The sequence below is a fragment of the Periplaneta americana genome, chromosome 6, assembly GCF_040183065.1.
Source record: "Periplaneta americana isolate PAMFEO1 chromosome 6, P.americana_PAMFEO1_priV1, whole genome shotgun sequence".
Taxonomy (NCBI): domain Eukaryota; kingdom Metazoa; phylum Arthropoda; class Insecta; order Blattodea; family Blattidae; genus Periplaneta; species Periplaneta americana.
The window spans coordinates 129,668,100-129,694,987 of NC_091122.1; the positions used below are offsets into that span (position 1 = coordinate 129,668,100).

General features: G+C 36.9%; 1 protein-coding gene across 1 annotated transcript in view; it reads right to left on the reverse strand.

Annotated features, from left to right (window-relative positions):
* Window positions 1–26,888, reverse strand: part of wge (winged eye) — a 705,384-nt gene that overhangs the window by 164,367 nt on the left and 514,129 nt on the right. Inside the window, exon 6 of the mRNA XM_069828951.1 lies at window positions 4,417–4,638. Coding sequence (XP_069685052.1) covers window positions 4,417–4,638 — 222 coding nt within the window. The remainder of the gene's footprint in view (window positions 1–4,416; window positions 4,639–26,888) is intronic.

Here is a 26,888-nt window from a genome sequence, read left to right on the forward strand (position 1 = left end):
AAGAGTATTATAGCAGTAATGTGCTTGAGTGCAGCTCAAAATGAAACAAGATCCTATAAATGCATGTAGGTTGGTTCCTGTAGGCCTGCTTCTTGTCTGATGAATTTTACACGGTGGTATACTTCTTCACATGCTCAGTAAGCTTCTCTGCTTTGTTCACATTCAGGATACACTATTCGACAATGAGCAGAGCACTTCTGACGCCTTGGAAGCATTAACACGTCTGACGAAGTCTGAGAGCCAATATCAGACCAATGTAAACGCTTATTCAAATATAGGGTCCGGGTTTTTGATGTGAATACATTTATAAGTTCGGTCCAGTAATTACTAAATTGCTATGATTTGGCGACCGACACATTTTCAGGCGTTTTATCGCGCCTATAACTTCTAAACTACACGACATATTCAAATTAAGTACAGAAAAATGTGAATCAATGTATCCAACCTAACCTTGAGACAGACCGGGTGACATTATCTAGCGATACACGCGAGGGAAGTTACACGAATTGGCGAATCGCGCAGCAGCCGAGGCAGTGTAACGCAGGAATGCGAACAGCTTGTACGTTCGAACGATTCGTAACGAACGAGGCTACAATCATAACCGAGGAATAATCAGCAGTCAACAAGTTAAATTGGAAAAATTCGAGAGACAAATTGAGTGAAGAGAAAAAATTCACAAAGATGAGGCATACTATTATGCAGAAAAATGGGAGCGGGAGTAGAAGCAATGGATACCATGCATTCAACATCCCATCCCGGGAGATGTAGGCCTATTCAGGCATAAAACTTGCGGCTGTGTCTCCGATACAGCCTAAAAGATCTTTTATACAACACGTGTTCATACGTGTTAACACATCACGTTAGCGTGGTGCGTATGCAGCTTTATAGCATGAAAATATTACTATTGTTATTTTTCATGAGGACTATCCAAAGTTTCCACATCCTTACACTACACACAGTATGGGCAGCTATATTTTTTTATATTTATGCCTGCTGTGGAGATCTGTGAATGCAATTTGATTGGAGATTTTGTTAGTGTTATTTTAAGGCGCTTTATCAACTGCTGTTATTATCTGGCGTCTGAATGATATGAAGGTGAAAATGCCGGCGAAATGAATCCAGGGTCCAGCTCCGAAAGTTACCCAGCATTTGGTCTTAATGGATTGAGGGAAAACCCCAGAAAAAAACCTCAACCAGATAACTTGTCCCAACCACAATTTGAACCTGGGCCTCCTCGTTTTATGGTCAGGCATGCTTACCGTTACTCCACAGTGGTGGACGATGAGATATTTCGATGTGATCTCATTAACAGTATCTCATTTTTTGTGAGAAAGACAGGGAATTTTTAGAGAAGAAAACTGGTTTCTAATTAGAAATAACACAAACCACAGAACTGGAGTGAAAGTAAAAATCCTTAGGAAAGCCTATATAACGTACGTAGAACATACTATGAAAATGAATTGTGACGCAACAATTTTTTTAATTATTAAGGGCCATATTCATAGACATTCTTAGCGCGGGCTTCCGGTGGATGATCAGCGAACTGGCCATATTCATAGACATTCTTAGCGCGGGCTTCCGGTGGATGATCAGCGAACTAACGTTTTTCGTATTCATAAACCAGTGTTAGCGATATGATATGATATGAATCCCGTACAAGTAACCAATCGATCCGGGGCTAGTTTAGCACGCTCGTAGCGCGGGCTAGCGAAATGTCTATGAATAGCACTCTAAGAGGTGAAAATCGCCTGCCGCGCTATCTTGTTGAAAGTGGAGAAGAATAACCTACGGCATGTGTTTCAGACACAGGGATGTGAGCCGTTTATCACTTGACAAGGAATGTATGTCGAAATAAATAAATAAACAAACAAACAAACAAATAAATACCGACTTTTGACACTGAAGAAAGAAGTCCAAGAACCTTTCGAATAGATCTACTATTCCGAGAATGAAACTTAGGGAAACTCCATTAGAAATAGGCTTACTGGCAGACTTCACGAGCGAAAAATGGATTTCTGAGATCAAGACAGGATGAAGTATCTTCTAATTTGGGAGTAAATATTTCTAACCATTATTTATAAAATTATTTACAGTTACGACGGTTTCCAATTCGTTTATTATTAGGCTATACATCAAAGAATCTCCGACATCCATATTGAAAAGACGTTCCAAGATTTATTATCATCACCTATCGTCTATTATTTAAATAAACAAAACCATTCAACTGACGGGAAAAGAACTGAAAAGTCAGCTTGGCTATATTCAGATATAACGAATAAATAAGACCTCTGCTGCACTTAACACACAACTTCTCCAGTTTTACAGCACCAAGTCGCATTAACGCGGAGCTTTTCAAAACGGTCATAATTACACGAGGTGAAAAGGTACGAAGTGCCTTCGTATATCAACGCATTATGCAGTTTTCTTAATAAAACTCATCTGTATGTACATATCAAGAAGTTTAAACCTCTTGGCGAAGTGTTTTGCAGCCACAGAACTAACGCTCTGGTTCCAAGCGCGTTATTATTCTTCCTTCAATTTCGAATTTTAAAATTGCAGTATATTCACAGTACACATTTCACTCCATAAATACAGAAGAATATAATCAGATAAGATGAAGATAAATGTAAGGAACAAAAACTCACTTATACAAGACTTTCTATGACCAATGAAAGAAACTTTTACTCGTATATTTCGGAATGAAAGACATGCCAAAACGCAGTGTAGGATGAACAAGACCTGCTCACTATCCTTAAATAACGTGATTTTTTCCGTAACTTGTTTTGTGGTATTATGTATACCGTTTCACAATAATTTTATTTTGTTCCATATGGTCTGATTTAAGTTGAAATTACTTCATTTCAGGAATTTATTGTAGGCCCACATTATAGCTAAAGTAATCATAGGATTAGTCTTCTTGTAAGAGCAGTCTATGTCTTCAATAATTAATTTTGGGTGGACAAGAAACATAATTTCAAATTATAATAGGCTATTGTGTGCCTATTTGGAATTGTTTAGAAGTGATGTAGTTTGGAATTTAAAAGATCTTCATTTTCTGGTATTATAACAATTACATCATTAGAATGCATTAACATAATGTAAGTCTTTAATAATAATAATAATAATAATAATAATAATAATAATAATAATAATAATAATAATAATAATAATAAAATCCTCATTATACATCTTGATTACACAACTTTTAACACTATATCACTTCGGAAAACGCATTGTGTGTCTTTCACGTGTTAAATTTTATTACCTTGTTACACTTCTCAAACACACCCCTACAGGAAACAAAACAAAAGACGCCAAGACCAGCAACAGCCAGTTCTGAAGATGGCCAATAGCAGGCCGAAACATGTTAACAAGGTAATAAAATTTAACACGTGAAAGACACGTAATACGTTTTCCGAAATAAAATCCTATCAAAAACTACTACGAAAGCCAAGCCCTTTCAAAATCAGACACTGTAGGCCTATTTTTTTTTTTGAAACTATAAATATCGTTCGGAAAATATAGAAGAAAAATAAAAAATTCAGATCTGATCCTGAGGAAACATAACGAACAAATTACACTGTAAGAACGAAGGATTATGGTGATGGTGATGGTGATGATGATGATGATGATGATGATAATAATAACAATAATAATAATAATAATAATAATAATAATATGAAATGCTATCCAAGCAAAAGATAAAACCGTTATTAATTTAAACAAACATACATTTCTTTTAGTTGTATGCTTAAAAGTTTTATTAATGGAACAAAACTATGGTCTCTGTAGAAAATATTTTCACTACAAACGTTGGTTTTTATTTAACTTCAAGACGAAAGAATCCACTTCCGCGTAATCCTGCTATCAATACAAAACCATTTATTGCTTTTAGAATGTTGAAGTCATCCAGTGTACTAAATAATGAACTTCCGAACTTCGCTTATATTATTATTATTATTATTATTATTATTATTATTATTATTATTATTATTATTAGCAATCATACAAAACAAATAACTAAATAAAATAAAAATACAAACAACTAAAAAACTACATGGTACACAACATTAACAAAATGTATATTTTTCAGAAATACACAAGGAGTACATAATAGGTAAGGAGAAACAAAACTCATAACTTACTGTTTAAACGAACATGAGTTTTGAATTTTAAGGAACATTCTGTGTAATTCCTGTAAGCAATTTCAACGTGGTTTTTAGTTTAGGGGAGGTGGGACAATTTTCTCTTAAATGTATTCCATTCAGATGAATTTTGAGATGAATCCCCCCCCCCCCACTGCCGCAATACAAATCAACTCTTCAAAAGATTTCCAGTTAAAAAAGAGTCTGTTAATATTAATTTAAAATCCAATTTAAAGCTTTAATCCACATGGTTATTAATGCCTCGTCTTACCGTTTCGCAATGAGACGGGATTAGTCCTACTGCAACCACCAGAGGAGGCAACGAGCGATTCATGTTTCTTCCTTTCTCCACTAGAGGGTTCTGGATGTTCGTGTTTACGCTCGTTGCATTGTTGTAACGGAAATGAAGAGGCGCCATTGTTGTCAGAACTCGCCATGGTGCCATTTGTGTGCTGGCTACCGCCATTCCGTATGGCCAATGGGGATGGGGAACCTATGAAAAGGAAATGTTTTTAATTATCGATAAGCTTAAACGGAATAATAAGCAGGACAAGTTATTATTCAGATGAACCGTTTCGTGTATTCAATACAACAAAATGTGGGATAAAAGGATTGAGCGAAATTGTTTTGGAACGTCAAATAATAAGCTAACGGGTATTTCGGAAAAAAAAATCATTTAGCTATGAAGAGAACCTCATTTACAACACAAAAGTACTTTTCATTCTGCTCGCACATACTATTTTCGAAACCGTTACGGGATTGTGGTATCTTCATTTCATTTGAAATCTGTTCAAAACGAAAATGGTTTTGGAAAATATAGTTTTCGCCTCCAAACGTTTTAATATCAATCATAGTGAAAATCACATCACAGAATTGAGAGTTTCTCAGACCACAGAAACAACCTCGTCTGTACTTTCGCTCGGAAATATTCCATTCAAATGGGAAGCTCGTGTTTTGTTTGTGACTATTTAGTGAGCATAGAATTTAAATAAAAATGTGTTTTAGAACGTAATTTAGAACTGATATCGAAGTAAGGGGCCAAGGTAAGTAGGGTGTATTTGCACATGTCACGGCAGGAACCAATGATCGTCTAGACCAGGCGTTCTAAACCCGGTGCTCGCGAGTACTATAGTGCTCTTTTAATGATAATTGATGCTCTCGTCATGCGAATTAAAATGTGCTCGCGAACACGAATGCTCCTGAGGTTCTCTTTTCAATTCAAACTTTGTAGTACACGCCGAATAGTGTTTCAATCTATACATTATTATACTATGTTACAGACCTGATAGGCCTTTTCGTATTTCATGGTGTATAACTCTTTTAAATACAGTGTGGAATTAATAAGAAAAATCTAAATTATTCAAAAGAATAATATAGCTGCTCGTGTGGAACTTCAACTGATAGATCTCCAGTCCTCCTTAGCGATGAAATATTTGCTTAAAAGGAGAAATTAATAGCCTTTGGCTCGAAATACTACGGACTCTTACTCTCAGATGTTGGCAGAAGAGGAAATGATACTAAATGATATGCTACTGGAGCTAAATGACAGCTGTGAGCAGTATGGGATGAAGATAAATGCAAATAAGACGAAGAGCATCGTCATAGGAAGAAAAATACAGAAGATAAACTTGAGAATTCTAAATGAGGCATTGGACGAAGTGGACAGCTTCAAATAGGCTACTTGGGGTGTACAATAAGCAGTATCATGAGCTGCTGCCAGGAATTCAAAAGGAGGATAGCAATGGCAGAGGAAGCTTTTAATAGAAAAAAAGAATATTTTCTGCGGACCTCTGGAAAAAGAACTAAGCAAGAGACTAGTGAAGTGCTTTGCATAATGTGTGGCATTGTATGGGGCAGAAACATGGACATTACGACGAAGTAAAGAGAAGCGAATAGAAGCATTTGAAATGTGGTTATGGAGAATGGAACGTGTGAAGTGGACAGAGAGAGTAAGAAATGAAGCTGCGTTGGAAAGAGTAGGTGAAGAAAGAATGATACTGAAACTGATCAAGGAGAGGAAAAGGAATTGGTTGGGTCACTGGCTGAGAAGAAACTGCCTACTGAAGGATGCACTGGAAGGAATGGTGAACGGGAGAAGAGTTCGGGGTAGAAGAAGATATCAGATCATAGACGACATTAAGATACTGTATATGGATCATATGAGGAAACGAAAAGGAAGGCAGAAAATAGGAAAGATTGGAGAAAGCTGGGTTTGCAGTGAAAGACCTGCCCTTGAGCAGAACACTAAATGAAATGACTCTTAGATGTTTGGTCATGTTCGTGACAACGTATATATGTGGATAAACTTTCTCACTTATGAAATACCTCAAGAATAAGATAAGATCACGAATAACTAATTCACATAAGACCGTTTATGTGTAGCTACAAGCGACTTCTGCTTGGATATCACTGACATTTTGAATAACACTAAAGTTCAAAGATATCATTATTCTGGCGAGTGTTTTAAAAATGATATTCGTTTATTTTTAATTTTATTTATGCACTCATATAGGCCTATTGAATCTATTCGATTTCATGGTGCTTGCTCATTTAGTATTACATGGAGCCGGTGCTCACAATCTTGAAAAGGTTGAGAACCCCTGGTCTAGACAATTTATGTGAGCTGCACTGAAAACAAACCAAAAACAGGAAGTACGTGAACTAAAAGATAGGTTACAAAAAATAAACTATTTATTCAGGTAATGGTTGGGCAAATCACACACACATAAAAATTATAGTTGCTTCAAACATCCACAACAAAAGCACTGGAAAAAATAATAAATCATTGAAACAAAACTTATGGGATCAAGAATATATAGAAAAGAGAAGGAAAGGAAAATAATTACTTAAGCACAAACTGAACATGTTAGCAAAATAAGTAAAATAAATCACAAAACGAAACTTACACAAAACATAATAGAAGTAACGTTGAAATCTGCTGGTATTTTAACAGCTCTAGATACTGTACGGTCGGTAATAGCAATAAGGTCGGTTGCTACAGCGTGAGCTATGAACTATGTAATGTGTGGACACCGCTTAGTTTAGCCTAACGTCTTCACACTACAAAAAGGAATATATTGCTAGACAGTGGAGCCATCTCTGTATAGATAAATAAACACGAATTTTATTACATCGTACAGAAGGCAGTTTGTTCAAATACCTTGTACATAATACGACACAAGGTCTTTGGGTTTGATATGCGCTGATAGAAATAAAGTTACATCAATTTGAACACCTGACTTTCTATTAATTGTCCAATTTCATTGACGTAATATAAATTTTATAGGCTAAAATTAGGTTAGTTACCTGTGGGAGCGGGAAATACGTAACTATGTTTTAAAAAAATCGCTACCCGACCAATGTCAGTTATGCCTTATTTCGAGTGTTTCTCCGTCCTCAAGGAAAGCATTTTCCATAGCTCGACAAACACATTACAGTAGAACCCCGATTATCCTTCACCTATTAACCGACTGGTGGATTATCCATCTGTCTTTTGTTTTTTTTCTGCAGAAATATATAAAGTAGTGTACATTGTATTAGCACGTTATTTTTTCTAGAGAGTGTTATTACAAACCTTTACCCTTACACCAGTGGTTGTCAGCACTCGCTGAAATGAGTAAAGGGTAAGCTGAGCCGTCCCGTATGCCCCGTCGTGCAGCAGGAAGAGGTAGAGAGCATACCCGCTAGCAGCTACGAATGCACCACAGCGCAATGTGTTCTCCGCGGGTAAGTGACGCTAGCCCCAGGGTGCTCTGTGCTGATGACCGCTGCCTTACACGGTATGGTGAACTGTTAGAATTGTCGTACTGTATAACGTCTACGGGTGTCAAAAGAAATCTTGTTGTGCTAAGTATCGGAAAAAATGTGTAAATAATTGAGTGGTTTGGGGAAAGAGAAACTGTGGCTCTTCTCGCAACAGGATATGAGTTTGGAATGTATAAAGTATGTAAATCTACAACACGAGACCTTCACTATTCCTATCTTTTAACAGGCAGCCATTAGAAGGAGTTTCCTTGCCCCTTAAAAACCCGTCGTTGGCAATGAGGCTTTAATTAGTGAACTTGTGATCCACTACCTAGCGTGTTAAATACAAATGCCATAGAGGAATTTACCAAAGTGTATTAGTCACTAAATTTACGAAAAAATTTTATGGTACTGATTAACAGATTTTTTCGATTAACCATTCAGCTCACCCCCTTCTTTACCACGGATAATAGAGGTTCTACTGTACATGTTTCTCGCTGAAGTGTGTTACGGGCCTAATAGTAGTAGTAGCAATAGTAGTGTAAATTAACCGACAGTTTCAACTGAAAAGGTCGATATTCAACGTGGGCCAAAAGTACTCGACAGACTTTTCTTGGAGTCCTCTGTCAGGCACACGAAACGAGCCCCACAGTTTTACTTTCCTCTCGGACGAAATCATGCTAAAGTTTTTCTCGTCCCGTAAAACGGATCCTCTTTGATTGGGTTCCAACCGCGAATCTAGGATACAAAGTTTAGCATGACAGTAAGCAAAATTTATTTTCTGCAGTGCGGGTAATTTTTAAGCCAGAATTCATAACATTCCAATGATAGCTAAGATATTGGACCAAGACGATGATTTTACTTGTTTCAGGTCTTTGGAATTACAGAAATGCAACGATGATCTGTCATGTCGTATAGCGGCTGAAATATTACTACAGAAGACTTAAGTATAATTAAAAAGTAAAAAAAAAAAAGATAATAATAGATAAATACATTGCATAGTTCACAAAACTATGTACATATGCCTAATTCATGTCATCTGACAAGAGTTTTTCTACACCGTCTCCGAGATAATATTTCCAATTCGTCCCCTGTACCCAAAATTGCTTAGCGGAACTATACATCACAAAATGCCCGCACTTATCTTCGGAAAGAAGCCGCGTTAAAATTTTTTTATAGTCTTAGTCACGATATAATCCGCAATTCTGGGATCTGAATTAACACATCGCAGCTATCAAGCCACCACAAGGATGACGGTTTAAAGTTGTTAAGAATAATATTTCGACCTACAGTATGAAGGATTTCATTAGAAATAACATGATTTATTTGAAAATATTTGGAAAAACTCTGGATTTTCTCAGCGTATTCGGGATTGGTATCTTCAACGTTTCGGAACGACTTATAACGCAATACGGCATTTCCCATAGATACTAATAATAATATAATCACTAGAGCTAGGATTTTGATGAAATTGCATCTTTTTTTCTAGTAAGCCGAAAACATTGCTGCTTTAGTATTTATATGTTATGTAATAAACTGAGTGTTTTAAAAAACAGTTTTAGAGTTTTTTTTCTGCCTCTTACAACTCATAAGAGCATTTTGTTTTTGTTTTATTCGGTCATTTTTGGGGTATTTTCATTTAATTTGGCAATAAATCCCCATTATTAATGTAAAATATTATTTATTTCCTTCGATATTTTTTCTACATATTTTGTCAATTAATACCCATTATTTTGTATATTATTTTAATCGTTTTTTCTACACAAATATTGTCATTTTAACGTAGTACATCCCCATGTAATGGATCAGTCCAACCACCCCTTCAATATAGACCGCTCTATACCTGCTAGTTCCGGATAAAAGTGGCCTTGTGGTGGACTAAATGGAACTACATCAAGTAAAATAATTAATGAAAGTGTACTACTTAGAAAACATTATGTAAAATTAAATAAACTTGAATGTTGGTACTAGAATTTAATTTAATTTAATTACTAGTCAACTAAGCCAATTATGTAAGATCAATTTTAGAGCATATTTTGAAAGAGTTTTAGGTCATAAATGCATTGTTTTTAGGACATTTTTTCATGATTTATAGGTCATCAAATTCCAAGCCCTAATGATCACCAAGCAAGAAACGAATGCGAATGTTCATGGTGCGGAAAAAAAAGGGCGACAGGTGCCACGCAATGCGGTGTGAGAAGAGACAGATATCATTGACTCAATTGAGTGTCGAGTGATAGTGCTGTACATAAATGCATATTTTGTGCTCTACATTCATTATACTAATAATATGAAATTTCAAACTTCCAACAACCATTGTACTCAGAAAAAATGTTTTTATTCAAAACACTAGGCAAGCCTGGATGCCTGGTACTATATAACTCTGATTGTAATATTATACGGGACTCACCTCACCGGCCCTTGAAGAATGCAAAAGAATGCATCATCTGTTACTCCAAAGCTACTTGAAACAACGCCCCTATTCGCCAGCTTTCAAACTGATAAAGTCTAAGCTTCATAAAAACATTAACGAATCACTATAGAAGTAATATTAGGCCTAACGCTTCGGTAGCTGAATGGTCAGACCTTTAAGGCTGGTTCACAATAAACCTGGAACGGAAACGACAACGAGAACTAGAACGGAAATATTGTTAAAATAAATGTATTTAAATGTGGGCATTCACAATTAACTGTTGTGAATGCTCACATTTAAATACATTCATTTTAACAATATTTCCGTTCTCGTTCTCGTTTCCGTTCACGGTTTATTGTGAACCAGCCTTAAGCTTGTCAACATTCTAATCAGTTCCAATACATCCCCACTCCCAGTTCCCACGGCCACTGTTCCACACTGTTACCTGTTAGCTGTTCCAAAACATTAGTGACTGTAAGTGCAAGAAATCGAAGTAAAATCCGAAACTTTTCTTCTAAACAGAATCACCGTGAAATTTTAAAATTTCAAATATTCAAATATAAAATTCATAAATGATACTTATCAACTACCATATACAAGTATATCTAGCGAGTCATCTGCCCCTTATTTCTACGAAGTTATGTAATCCGGGACATTCACAGTCAATTCCGTAAATATAGAGCTATTCGTAATCATATCTTAATGCGAAAGATAGTTGTTTATCATACCAGATCTGATGTTAAAGTGTGAAGCTAATAATGATTTGTGAGTTCGGCTTTTACACCATTTACGTTACGTTAAGCCTGCAGTGTCGGAAATGCAGTGCAAAACGAGGCAAGCAGTTGTACTTAATTGCGTATAAATAAATAAACATGATCTGTTAAGTATTAAAATATGTCAGTAAAATCTAACCTATAAAATAGGTGCTTGCTTCATTAGCATTTCAAAACAACAAAGTATGTAATATTAACTGGTGTTAACTTTCCTTGGTAACCAAATAAGATAGATAGTTGTCTACTATTTTTAATTAAAGAATTGCTCACGCTTGAGGTATAAAAATATCTCACCTAAACTTGCGGTGAAATAAAGGGTTCAGAGCCATAGTGGACCAAGAGCCATTTATTAAAAACGGAGAAAGTAACGTTTAAAGGTAAGTGAATGAAGATTGACATATCATTTGGTTTTTTTTTGTTATTTTACGACGCTGTATCAACATCTAGGTTATTTAGCGTCTGAATGAAGTGAAAGTGATAATGCCGGTGAAATGAGTCCGGGGTCCAGCACCGAAAGTTACCCAACATTTGCTCGTATTGGGCTCAGGGAAAACCCCGGAAAAAACCTCAACCAGATAACTTACCCCGACCGGGATTCGAACCCGGGCCATCTGGTTTCGCGGCCAGACGGCTGACCGTTACTCCACAGATGTGGACTATCATTTGGTTTTAATGTGCATACTTTATATTACTTGCTATATGTTTCATTGAATTATGGTAATAACTTAATTTTAACCCTTGTTTTCTACGTCTTTAATATATGGCGCTTGGCCCACTATGGTTCTGAACCCTTCAAATCTTCTAGAAACAGGTACTGCAATTTCGTGGACATGCTATAAAATGCAGGGTTGCATAATACTTAATAATAAGATGCAAATGAATCACTGGATATCGGTAAAAAAAAGTAACTTAAAATAGACTGAACTCGTAATAACAGCGTGAAAACTAGTCCTGAAAGAAAACACTGCAACAGGAAAAATACCATAAGGAAAACGATCCGGACAAACCATGTTTAAAAATATCTGAAGCTACAAGGAAAAAAAATCTTCATCCACATAGAAGTTGTGAAGTTGACAATAATCAAAAACAGATAGGCTGTGGGTTGCTCTCTGCGGTCCTGTAAGGAATTTGAGATGGTCCTACGATCTTACCCACTTCTATTCTGTAGGCAAAAGAAAATCTATTGCTAATCTCCTACCAGCAATTAGAACATTTCACTCGCCGGTGTAGTGACGCTAGTAAGTGTGTAACACAGAACCAACGAGCTGTTAAAATGATAAGCTAATGTTTTCGACAGATATTACACAACTCTTGGTAATGGAACATATAAACTTAGAAAGCATGTTGGAAATATTCAGATTGTCAATTAATATAGATAAACACAATATAATATTTGTTACTCAGTCAAATGACAAATCAATGTAAAATAATGACTTATATTACATGGTCATTAAGTTTTATATACATGAGCTACAAATTGCAAACGTTTTCGCCCATTCAGGCATCTTCAGGCACAATTATACAACATCTCAATATCAAACTATGTAGCTATTACATTGGTGGTAGATAAACTGTTTAAGATTAATGGTGTACAAAACATCTCCATAATTAAAATGTAATATTACAAGTCATAAATTAAAATAATGTTAAAAACCACGTAGTGTTGTAATTAAACTTCATAATATTCTGTGGAACTCTTGTTCAGTAGAGTCCAATAAGTGATGAATTATGTCTGAAATATATAAATAAATACGAAATAGAAATAGGAAATTATCAAACGTAAAAGTGTAATCGGAATTGGATTGGATAAGTAAAAGTACTCAAACGACGTAAGTACTTTTAATTATCCAATCCGATTACACTTTCACATTTGATAATTTCCTATTTCTATTTCGTATTTCTTTATATATTTCAGACATAATTCATCACTCATTGGACTCTACTGAACAAGAGTTTCACAGAATATTATGAAGTTTAATTACAACACTACGTGGTTTTTAACATGTTTTATAGTGATCTATACAGTTGCCACGTTCAAACGACGTGAGTACTTTTACTTATCCAATCCAATTCCGATTACACTTTTACGTTTGATAATTTCCTATTTCTATTTCGTATTTATTTATATATTTCAGACATAATTCATCACTCATTGGACTCTACTGAACAAGAGTTCCATAGAATATTATGAAGTTAATTACAACACTGCGTGGTTTTTAACATTATTTTAATTTATGACTTGTAATATTACATTTTAATTATGGAGATGTTTTGTACACCATTAATCTTAAACAGTTTATCTACCACCAATGTAATAGCTACATAGTTTTATATTGTACAATTGTGCCTGAAGATGCCTGAATGGGCGAAAACGTTTGCAATTTGTAGCTCATGTATATAAAACTTAATGACCATATAATATAAGTCATTATTTTACATTGATTTGTCATTTGACTGAGTAACAAATATTATATTGTGTTTATCTATAATGGAACATATGCTGGACTCTGAACAAAACAGAGCATAATGCACTACGCTCGGGACTGGATGTGAACTGCAGGCATACGATCCCATATGAAGAGTGACAACGCTGAGTGCTTGATCCCTTACGTTACCACAGGGTCATGAATTGTGATTGGACAAGGTGACGACGTGTCTCCAAACGTGCATGTCAATCACAACCTTATTTCTCAAGCATTGCAGACACAGATAATAAAAACAGAATGGAATCGGAAAAATTGGGAAGCCACGACAGATCGTAATATTTCTGTAACAGAACGCAAAGAAAAAAAAAGTAGAAGATCGTAGAACTTTCCATTCACCACTCCTCTACTGTCTGGTAGTTTCGTAGACTATTACTAGATGGCAGATGCTTTGCTCTGCCCTGTCCCTTCGTGTGTTGTAACACCATGGAGTTTAGTATTAAATAATAATAATAATAATAATAATAATAATAATAATAATAATAATAATAATAATAATAACATTTTTGTATGGCTCCTCGCTATCCGCATGGTACGCATCCTTGCGTTTATGGCGACCATAATTCCTATGAATGAAAGTAATACTTTAATCACTTTCTTTAGAGAAAAAGTGGGACACTATGGGTGCTATTCATAGACATTTCGCAGCACGCGCTACGAGCGTACTAAGCTAGCCTCGGCTATCCACTGGTTACTTAGTACAGAATTCAAATCATATTCTATCGCTAACACTGGTTTATGAATACGAAAAACGCTGATCATCCACCGGAAGCCCGCGCTAAAAATGTCTATGAATACGGTCCTAGGTTTTTTTTTCTAAAATCCAGTATATGATTTAAATTTAATCATAATACGGTTACACATATCAAATTGAAACGTAAATAACACTAAAAGGAGGAACAAATGTTAATAATTTCAAATTATGCTTTTATAAATAGTATTACAGCAATAAGAAGACACTAAATGCACTTTGAAATTCATTAATATTTATCTCAAGTCAGAAATTAGGCTTCTAAAAGGGTTTATTTACTTTCTTTACTCCAATCATACTTAGCAGAAGTTGCTATTGCATTCAGCAACTCAGGTTTTGCAAGCAAATAGGCCTATGAATAAAAATCACTGAAGTTATATTGAGCTGAATAGTTATTTGCCGTGAGACGGCCTCCAGATATGGGGGGGGGGGGTAGCTGCGAATATATTGAATAAGCAGTCGTGGACAGCCGATAAGGGGTGGTCCTCCAGCTTGGAGGTTGGGCGAAGGTTAACCCATCACCGTAAAAAAAAACAGCTTGTTACGAATCCATACAATAAGCACCTTCGGGGAGGCAGAGACGTAGATGGGAAGATAATATTAAAATGGATTTGAGGGAGGTGGGATATGATGATAGAGAGTGGATTAATCTTGCACAGGATAAGGAGCGATGGCGGGCATATGTGAGGGCGGCAATGAACCTTCAGGTTCCTTAAAAGCCATTTGTAAGCCCTGAAAAAAAAACCTCTTTTCAAGTTCTTCTATAAATTTACATTGCCTCTTTGGCATTGTTATAAGGAGTGAAACACTGTTCTAATGTTCACTATAAACACGCATTAAATTGCTTAAAACCCTAGCTGAACTTGGCAACTGAAGAGAAAACGGTAAAAAATCTCGAATATTATTGTTCTATCGATGAACAAAAGAGGTTGTACCAACCTAAAAATTGCTATCATTAATAGATACAATCTCAAGCATACAGAAATATCTTCGATGTCGACAACATGCAAGTATTTTAGGTAAAATATATTGGCACACTTATAAAAAGTTTATAACTTGCAAACTTACGCCAAAGCCTATTTATTGAAAAAAAAAATAGTCGGCACAGGCTTTTCAAGGCTCAAAAACGGACAATCCCGATTAATTGGGACGTACGATCACCCTACTTGCATTCGTTAAACGTACCAAATAATAATCAAACATTTTTTTGCCATTCACAAGCAGGAATAGTCTGTTCACTTTGCTTTAGCTCGCATGCTATTGGTAGAATGATTTCTACGAACAACTTGCTATTGGCATCCAACAAGGAAAACTCAGTGCGCAGAAACCAGCGGGTGTGACTGTCTCGCTCAGATGACGTATGCTTCCGTTCCCTGCATGCTCTCACGCCTACTGCAGGGGAGTAAGAGGGATATAGCATGCACGCCGCGAGGAGTCCGAGCTGAGTTTTGCTTGTAGGGTGCCTATAACATGGCGCATAAAGTTATCGTTCCATACTATACTGTTTTCGTCCCAGTACATACTCATGTCTATGTAACGGGAGGTTATTACTTTGTGGAACGGAGCGCGTATGAAATGCAAGACAGACCCTGATAAGCTACCGGCGAATGCCGTGCGAACTGCGGATTGGAGTCCCGTAGTACAATAATAACCTCCCTGTATATTTCCACAGATTAAGTATATGAGTTGAAATAATGTTTTAAAATACGTTACTGGTAGCCTTTACTGCAGAGTACATGTAGTTGCACAACACCATGCGATCCTGATTCGAAGAATGTCTATTCGAATAGAAGCTGTGATATCTGATAACATTTCTTATATCCCTGCAGTATAACGAGTTTAGTCAACTCAGAAATATGATCCACGGTCAGTAATAAACGACGCCATTGTCTGTTATCGTGTTGTAGCAACTCCAAACCAGCAATATGTTATCCCTAACCTAACACCGACACAATTATTATATTTTTTCAGTTTAAGAATTGAATAATAGTTTGTTATTCAAACTAGTGCACAAATACCATAAGAACTTGATCAAATTTACTAACAATACTTATACAATTTGATAAATTACAATGAAAGAAGAGTACAAAATTTCATCCACCTATATTGTCTATAAAATAACTCTTAAAACAATATAAAGCAATTATTTGTAGGTCTACATAGTGTAAGATAAATCAATGCATGTAGTATTATTCCACAGTAATGGAGCATGAAGGCTGTAAATAAAAAAAAAGGTATAGATTTACTGTATATATCGCCCTGATTATTTTTTAGTTTATAAAGTTTGATTTTTTTTAAATTCCCGTTTAACTTTTTTAATACAAAATAAAGGTATGCTAATAAGACGTTTTTGTTTGTTTGTTTTCTGTAAATCATCCCGCGACCCTCTTCAGCTCCCCAAGGGATCGTGACCCACACTTTGGGAACCACGCTCTGCATAATCTTCATCTTAAAGCGATCATAGTTTCACCACAGTCTAGTATATACAGTCAAGAAGCTCAAAAATGTAGGAAATATGCATCCATAGATAGTTGCTAACCATTAGGATCGCTACTATCGCCTCTTCATAGACAATGCGAAAAAATATCTGCACAGTCTATTGTTTCTAATACCCTCATCAACTCAAGCTTCGTGACTGTATATATTAGACTGTGGTTTTAGTCTTTCCTAGTAGGCCATTTTAAAAATTCAGTAGTCGCATCTTGTCACATGGCATGGTAGTACCAGTAACCCGCCGTCGCTTGCGGATGAATACAATTATTTATTTGTTGACATGATTAAAAGCACAGTGAACAGACTTTAGCGGCTATTTACAATGTTGTCCTTACGTGTTTTTAAGGTCCTTCGCAATTTTAGACGTTCTGTGTAAATGTTTCCAAGAATTCTGTAATATATGTGTGTTTACTTGTGGATGTGTCAATGAATGAACGAATAATCACAGAGTGAGAGAGTACTCGTACACCGGGCGAGTCTCCATATTGTATGTAAAGAAAGCAGTGCATAAAGTAGCTAGGCTATGTCATAAAATTAAAAATATAAGTGAGCTCTTCTTTAGAAGAAAGGTTTACGGAAAGATTTCATGATGATAGTTATTATCGCGTAGCTTTTTCGTCGGCGAAAGGCGGCGAGTTTTGAGTTTAGCGCAAAAAAGACCGACAAGCCTTTAAGTTCTCCCGCGCCAATCACACGAGAGTCAGAGTTTAATTCTGTGTGTTAGTACAAAAATATCTACAGCCCTTTAAGTTTTTTTCGCGCCAATCGCATTGTTTTCCAATTATCAACGTTTAATTACTGTAAGTCACTGACAATGTCTTTTCACCTCAACTGTTACCCATGATACCGATTCAATATGGCCACCGGCGTAGTTCAATCGGCTTGCCTGCCGATCAGGAGTTGCGTTTGGGCGCGGCTGATTACCTGGTTGGGGTTTTTCCGGGGTTTTCCTTAACAGTAAGGCGAATATCAGGTAATCTATGGCGAATCTTCGGCATCACCCCGCCAAATATAATATCGCTATCACAAATTCCATTGACGTTAAATAACCTCGTAGTTGCTACCGCGCCCTTAAATTACCAAGTAAAAAACCCATCCAATATTAGTAAAAGTGTATGGTACGCAGCACACGAAGGAAGCTAACATCTAAATAGGCTACAATATAAATAAATGGTGTCCGCTCCCATATCGCATTTGACGTAACCATGGGGTTTACTAACACAACTTCCGTGAATAAAAAGAATTGGCTATATCCAGAAATTTCACGTCAAATTCCTCAATCACGACCTACAATTTTCTTTCGTTAAAAGAGCGCAAGCCGGCCCACGTATCTTCCTAATTCATACCAGGATACGTTGGTGCCACGCACACGCACACATTGAAGTCGAATAAGAGCGCGGCGTTTGTGCTATCATAGAAAGCGGCGCTTGTTGTCGCGGGCGGGTATCGAAGTCTGGATACATTGATAAAGGCATCTATTATTTTCGTTCGTCACATTTCCCTTATCATTTTCTACTTTCCTTTTCTTCATTTTCTCATACATTTTTTCAACTTTTCCTCGTCTTTCTCACATTTTTTTTTTTCAATCGTATGCTCCTCTTTTCCATTTCTTCTCATACTAAACTTCTCCTTTCTCTATTTCCGTTCTATTTCACTTTTCCCCTTTCTTCTTCAGCTTCTTCGCTTCCATTACTCCTTTCCCAGCTTCTTTTCCGTTTTCCCTCCACATCATCCTTTTCTCCTTCCTTTCTCATCCATTCTTCCTTCTCTTTTTCGTTCTCTACTCTTCCTCTTTCCTTCCTTTATTCTTTTAGTCATCTGCTTCTTTTTCTCTTAATTTTCATTATTTTCTTCTTCATCGTCTTCTTGTCTCCTTTTTCTTTTTCTCTTTTTCCTTTCCCTATCTCTTGTCTTTCCATCGCTTTTTCTTCTCTCTGTTTCTCTTGCTCGTAATCATCTTGTCCTCTTCCCTATGTGTCCAGCCTTTATGTTCAACCTGGATTTGTATACATTAGCGCACCGAACTATTAGGTTTGTTTCTGCAGCAGTTTTCAACGTTTCCAACCGTCATGAGCATGTGTACATCGACTTTACTGTTCATGCAGCGATAACTTCAATCTCTATTCGCCGATCAAAGTCAGATGTTCTTGCAGCTTATCAAATCGCAATCAAACCATTTCGTAACAATCCGAAAAATTCGCGGATCAAGCGCAAACTAATCTCAAATCACATTGACGCATGCACATTAAGATAGCTGTGCTTTACTTTTTATCCACTGGATTGGCACACACGTACTTTTTGCATTAATATTTTATGTTTCCATATTTATTTGTATTGGTTATTAAAATATAACCGAGCGGGCTAGCGGCGTGGTAGAGGGCTGGCCTTGCATTCGGGAGGTCCGGGGATCGATCCCAGGGGCCGGCAATCCTAACTGAGGTTTTTCATGGTTTCCTCAGTTATTTCCAGGCAAATGCCGGGATTGTACCCCTTGAAAGTCCGGCCATATGTTTGAGTGAATGCTGTGTAATGTCTTAAATGTTTGTGTTGTATCGGAGGTGGCCCTGGCATTGAGCTGATCCCTCATCCGGAGAGGCCCTCCATGTCCTTGTGTGGTCAAAAAAGTATGTATGTGATCCATAGATTAACTCCTCTCCCGACAGGTCGCGGCCCTTTAAGGCCCGGGTGGCGTGGGTCGTGTAAATGAACTACAAGGGAGAGGTTAAACTAAGGAAAAGAAGAAGGTTATTAAAATAGTCTGAAATTTAATTACATATTATTCAATATACGAAATTAGTAAATTATTTTACTGTACATGAGCATTCGTGCATGAAATTTAATTTCAAACCGATCATCGTTAATCGTGCGCAGTTGAGGTTGGAACAATCTGCAAACGGTTGTCAAACTATCACACACTCGCTGCAGAAACAAACCTAATACAATTAGTAAGAAATTACTATTCTTGAAATATTAGCATTACGCAGGTATTCCGAATTCATACACTATGAATATCCAAATACCGGTGCTAAAAATTTGACTGGTGTTATAAGCTCTAGTCGAGAGCGATAGATTAACAGGTCAATATGTGCTTTATAAAGTCGGACAAGCGGATAATAAAAACGGAATACAGGAAGCAAAACCACAGAAACCAGCAAAGAACGCAGTGATGGACATTCAGGATAGTGGGCGGTGTGCCAAACTAAAATTACTAAATTTTAACTATGAACTATCGGCAACGAAACCTCCGTCTGATCTGTAGCGCATTATATTCTATATATTTCCAGGCAAAACACAATTTTCAGGTCCACACATACTGAATCTCTCGCGATGTCGGATCTCCACTGCGCGGGACTTTCATCTGAGAATTCATAGAATATTATATTGATAACGAACCAACACCTACTTTCTAGGCTGAGACGAGGACGAATTGCACATACATAGGGCCAAACACATGCGTGCGCATACATACATACATACATACATACATACATACATACATACATACATACATACATACATACATACATACGGACATTCACAGAAGATATCGGTTTACAAGCAAAACACATTGTCAAAAATGTAATTTTTGAGAAAATGACGTTTTGCTTCTGATGAAACTGAATGCACAAAATATTATTTTTTTTTAAGTTGTCTCTCTTTCCATTTTCCAATTTTAAGTTTATACATATACATTGTGTACATCACGTACGCCTTTTCTCAAAAGTATTATTTTTGACAATGTGTATTGCTTGAAAACCGACGATGTATTGACGAACATTATAAGTTACAACAGAGTACTGGTTGCTTGTCTATGCGGATGACGTGAATATGTTAGGAGAAAATCCACAAACGATTAGGGGAAAATACGGGAATTTCACTTGAAGCAAGTAAAGAGATAGGTTTGGAAGTAAATCCCGAAAAGACAAAGTATATGATTAGGGGAGAGTCGGGTAGTATCGGACATCGGGTAATATCGGACTGTGAGTTTCTTTCATCTACCACACGATGATAGTGTACTAATCAATTACCAAACCCCGATAATCGGTATTACCATAAAGAAAATTATGATGAAGGCATGGGCAGTAACAATTACATTATAAATTTGATCATCTCCAATTAGTGAACCTGGTTGTCCAAGTTCAGCACGAATTAATATTCTTAGTACCTGATTGACATGGTTACGTTTCTGTGATGTCGCATAGAGAAACGTAACCATGTCATTCAGGTACTATCATATGGTGGTAGATAAGAAAGAAACGCACTGTCCGATACTACCCGATGTCCGATACTACCCGACTCTCAACTATGTCTCGTGACGAGAATATTGTACGAAATGGAATTATAAAAATTGGAAATTTATCCTTTGAAGAGGTGGAAAAATTCAAATTCCTGGGAGCAACAGTACCAAATATAAACGAAACTCGGAAGGAAATTAAACACAGAATAAATATGGGAAATGCGTGCTATTATTCGGTTGAGAAGCTTTTGTCATCTAATCTGCTGTCAAAAAATCTTAAAGTTATAATTTATGAAACGTTACATTACCGGTTCTTCTTTATGGTTGTGAAATTTGGACTCTCACTTTGGGAGAGGAACATAGGTTAAGGCTGTTTGAGAATTAGGTGCTTAAGAAAATATTTGAGGCTAAGAGGGATGAAGTTACAGGAGAATGGAGAAAGTTACACAACACAGTACTGCACGCATTGTATTCTTCACCAGACATAATTAGGAACATTAAAGTCAGACGTTTGAGATGGACAGGGAATGTAGCAAGTATGGGCGAAACCAGAAATGCATTTAGAATGTTCGTTGGGAGGCCGGAGGGAAAAAGACCGAGACGTAGATGGGAAGATAATATTAAAATGGATTTGAGGGAGTTGGGATATGATGATAGAGACTGGAAAATCTTGCTCAGGATAGGGACCAATGGCGGGCTTATGTGAGGGCGGCAATTAACCTCCGGGTTCCTTGAAAGTAAGTAACAGAGTACTGGTGGATGCTGGAAAAGGCCGCCACAAATATCGAACCCTACTCGGAATCGAAAATGGATGTTCCACGAAGAATGAGCCCTGTATGCATTTTGATATGATATGGAAATGTGGTGATTTCCTGTCGTGTAAATGACGCAGTCTTATTCCGCATTATACGTGATAGCCAATTTCCGACTGCACAATGGAACTGATGTCGCTGTTCCTATCTATCCAACTCTAGAAACAAACCGCATAATTCAGAAACGATTTCTGTATCACTCTGAATCTATGTTCGTACGATATCCTCTGGACATGCTAACGTGTTCCCTGGTGTTAACGTGACAAAAGCGTGTTTGTTTGTATTTTTATTATACACATTTTTATTGATAACAAAGAATAACTGTTTTAGACTTTTTATAAATTATAATGTAATTAATCATAATTATAAACTTGCATGGATATGAACGATTACAGCCTACGTTATAGGCTACGGCTAGACAGGCGACCTGAACGCAGTGACCTGATCGCCGTGTTGCTATACGTTATTTTAAATGAAGCCGGGCATACGCCTGCGACCAGGTCGCCAAGCTGAGCGTTTTTGCTGCGTTACTACAAAGACGCTCTACTGTCCAAATTTCACGAGAGGCTCCCTGCTAGGGGAGTACGGTCCTTGCGGGGTAAGAGGAGAGAGTAAGCCAGTAGCTCAGCGTTCTTGAAGGAGCAGGTGGATGGGAGTGGTGTCATTGGCCGGCTGGGACAAACAAGGCTCAGTCAATGGCCGGCCGGTTCCATGTCGGGGATAGATTATAGGGAAAAACTCGCATTCCTTGCTCGGATCTTCTCGTGAAATACGGATAGTACGTTGTTTGTTATGGTACCCGGCCAGACCTGCAACCTAGTCGCGGCGACCCAAGAAAAAAAAAAGTGAGACGGAAATTGCTTCCAATTTCAGTTGCAGGATAGTGACTGAAGTGAAAAGACCAGTGTCACGGAATTAATAACATGACTGCCATTAATTAATTAATTCATTCAGTGTTCTGCCCAAGGGCAGGTCTCTCACTGCAAACCCAGCTTTCTCCAATCTTTCCTATTTTCTGTCTTCCCCTTTATATCCTCATATGATCCACACATCTTAATGTCGTCTATCATCTGATATCTTCTTCTGCCCCGAACTCTTTACTCGTTCACTATTCCTTCCAGTGCAGTTTATCCTCAGCCAGTAATCCACCCAATTCCTTTTCCTCTTCCTGATCAGTTTCAGCATCATTCACTGTCCACTTCACACGTTCCATTCTTCTCCATATCCACATTTCAAACGCTTCGCTTTCGTTTTGCCCTTCAAATAGAGCAAATTGTTTTGTACGTTCATGTTCGTTCGGTTTGGTTTGCTGTGTATAAATGCGTCTTAAGTTAGAACATTTAAGATGTTATACTCATTATCTACTATATTTGGCTGGTGGTAAGTAGGCCTAAACAAGAACATAATGTGAAATAAATAATAGGGGAGACTGTTGTACCTTTAAACACTTTTCACATTTTATTTATTTTTTTTTATTTTGGGAAATGAAATTTTTAAAATGAAAAAATGCTTGAAATAATTATTGAAGATTCCTTTACAACTTTCTGTATGTATTTTCCTGTTTTACAGATCTAGTAACGATGGAAAAAATAAAATGAAGGTATGTGTAATGTGTTCAAAGGTACAACAGGATCGTGTACCTTGGAACATACACTCTTGTAAGTTGGAACACATGGAATATAGCTGTAAGAACTGACAATCATATTTAAAATGTATTTGCAATCATAAACCAGAGCAGGCTTCTCTGATTTAGATTTTATTTCCTGGAGAAGCAATAACTGATTCAACAGCTTTCTTCAAGGCATCCGAATCAATTGGGGACCTCTTTAATTCCAGACTTACTTCGTGACATGACCTTAAAATAAAACAAAAACAAAAACCGATAGTATCGTGTAATTTGGAACATGTTCCATGGTACAAAATGTTTTGTGTTCAAAGGTACAAGAGGATGCACGTTTAAACAAATATGGCTCCGAAAACTAAGACAGTCAAATAAATCATGGAAATTAAAATATGTTATTACTCACCAGATGATAGGGAACACATCGTACCGGTACTTGAAAGATATTAACAAATACAATTTGGTTTTGTGTTAGAAAACATACATAAATGAACGAAATGTTTACTTTTGATACTAAGAAACTTATTTTGTCCACAGAATTCACACTTTGCAATGAATCAAACCGAAACTACGACCAGAGCTACTTAGCGGCTTTCTCTACAGTCTACTTCATTTTGAGTCCTCTAGGTAGCAGCAAAAATTAAAAAACAAAAAATGTTCAAAGGTACACTATGCTAAAGGTACAACAGTCTCCCCTACGTTTAAAACATTTACGGTACAATCTTCATTTTACACTTTCTTCTCATGCTATGCCATCCTTCTATAATTGCTTCTGCTACCCCTATCCAAGTTTTCCCTTTCATATCTCCATTGCAGTAGTGTTTGTCCTTAATATAATATAAATATGGTTGGTGTTCAACTTCTGCTATAGATTTCTTTGCACCAAATATGTTATTGGAACAACAGTGCGCCCTTCTCTAAAGAAACCTAGAGATCTATTGGAAGTGTCGCTGCGACCTGATCGTGTGTATGGCCAAGTGATTTATGCGCAACCAGGTCGCCGATCGCTAGTCTGGCCGTAGCTATAATCATAGTGAATTTATTACGGCACTACAATGTGACAGACAGCCAATCTTCTAACACTATGTATTTCCCATTTCTAATTTGAGTAGACATTAGGCGCGTTGACAGACGAAAAAAATAGAAGCGTATATTAACAATGGATTCTAAGTCAAAGCGCAGGCAGTTCAATAGTCCCGCATTTCAATGGGTCTTTTAGCATGTACACATTATGTATCAAATGAAAAACAAGCATTTTCCGTCAAATTTTCATATAAGGAATTGTTCTTATTTTTGATCCAGGAGCACACTCACGGGTTCTCCAAACATAGACTACTTATGACTCACCCTGTATATATATATATATATATATATATATATATATATATATATATATATATATATATTAGAATGAACAAAAGCTACCGAAATAGATTGTAGGATATAATTAATTCATTCATAGTGTTCTGCCCTAGAGCAGATCTTTTACTGCAAACCCAGCATTCTCCAGTCTTTCCTATTTTCTGTCATCCTCTTTGTCTCCATAATCTTAATGTCGTCTATCATCTGATATCTTCTTCTGCCTCGAACTCTTCTCCCGTTCAACATTCAGTGCCTCTTTCAGTAAACAATTTCTTCTTAACCAGTGATCCAGCCAATTCCTTTTCCTCTTCCTGATCAGTTTCAGCAACATTCTTTCTTCATCCACTCTTTCCAACACAGCATCGTTTTTACTTAGTCCATTTCACACGCTCCAACCTTCTCCATATCCACATTTCAAATGCTTCTATTCGCTTCTCTTCACTTCGCCGTAATGTCCATGTTTCCGCCCCATAACAGAATATAGAAATGTGGGTCGTCCGAATGTAAAATGGCACGATATGTTCTAAAGACGAAATAGATAGTCTGGCGTAATTCGTAAAGTAGAAAAAGGAAGGATAAAATATATACGAAAAAAAAACTGCTTCAAAACAGAAGTAAAGATTGATAATATCTAAAATTGAAACATTCTGCTATGTAACAGAACACTGGTCTAGTTGTTTCTACTCAACATATGACAAAATTCGTGGCCGTGGCGCCTGAGGCCCGTCGAATACGATCACTGCCCCATGTTACTCCCTCCATTTGCCTAAAAAAATACCGATACACTTGGACCCACTCTCGGCCCCCTCGTAGCATTAGCTTTACGTTCCAAAGGGGCGTGGTACACTAGTAGCTACTGGGGAAACAGGGCGGTTTTAAAAACATTTTTAATTATTGATAAGTTTCAGACATTACTACAGAATAGCTCACTCTCCAAACCCCAACTCCAATCCCAAATACACAATAGAAATCGAAACAATACGAAATTCTAATCAACCATACATAACAGATCCGCGAGGCCTGTTTTTATTTTTTCCTGAAAGCGGAGGGGGTTCAAGAAACGGAGACAAAGGTTTGTTACGGGACAAATAAGAGAAGGGGGCGGAGGGTTGTAATCGGAACTTACTTCACAAAAGCTTCTTGAAAGTTGACAAGACACCGGAAGTGGTTCACATTTCCTCACCCGCCCGTTTCATGGAGGGTGTTAATGAAAAATATATTTCAGTATATTTTCCCACCACAGTCATCCACCCTTACAAATGTGGTAGATCCAAAACTGGGATTTCTGTTTGCCTCTGACGTTCAAAATCAACAATCTCATGACAAACCTATTTGTATGGAGATTATTGATAAACGTTATGGGGGGAGGGGTCTGATTCCACTGCTATCCATCAGGAGTATAAAAGGGACTCTGGGATGAGGGACAGACTAAAAAGCAAATTAAATATTCAGTTAGTTAATTACATTGAGCATAACGGACAGAACTGGGAAATGAAGCGTTCATACAATCCCCAGGGATCCTTTTCTACGTTTTTATTTGTTATGTAATGAAGTATACCAATATCTATAGATTTTTACCAGGTTTATAGTAGATGATAAAGACGATTATGAATGAGTGGAAAATACGGATTACGTAACAAAAATGCAGTTCTATCACGGTCGAAGCTGGTACAGAACTTACAGTCATTCAGAGCAGCAAAACAATTTCAAGTTTCGTGCAATAAAAGCAGCTTTGTTTTAATTAGACCGTGTTCAATTCATAATTAGCGTAGACTTTTAGTCGGCCTATATTATTATTTGTTGTTTACTATATTTCATGACGCTATTAGACAGCCAAGAATATTGCAGCTATAACAATAATGAATGAATGAATGTATATATTTGTCTTTAAGCAATATACCTTTTGGTGAGGCGGCACTTCACATTATTAGTATACAGCAGGCATGTCAATTGATGCCCACAGGAGCAAGCGCGCGCTTTAGAGCCCAGGAGAGCCTGAGCGCTTTACAGCGGAAAGGAAAGAGACAGACGAAAGAGGTAGTATATGCCGCTTG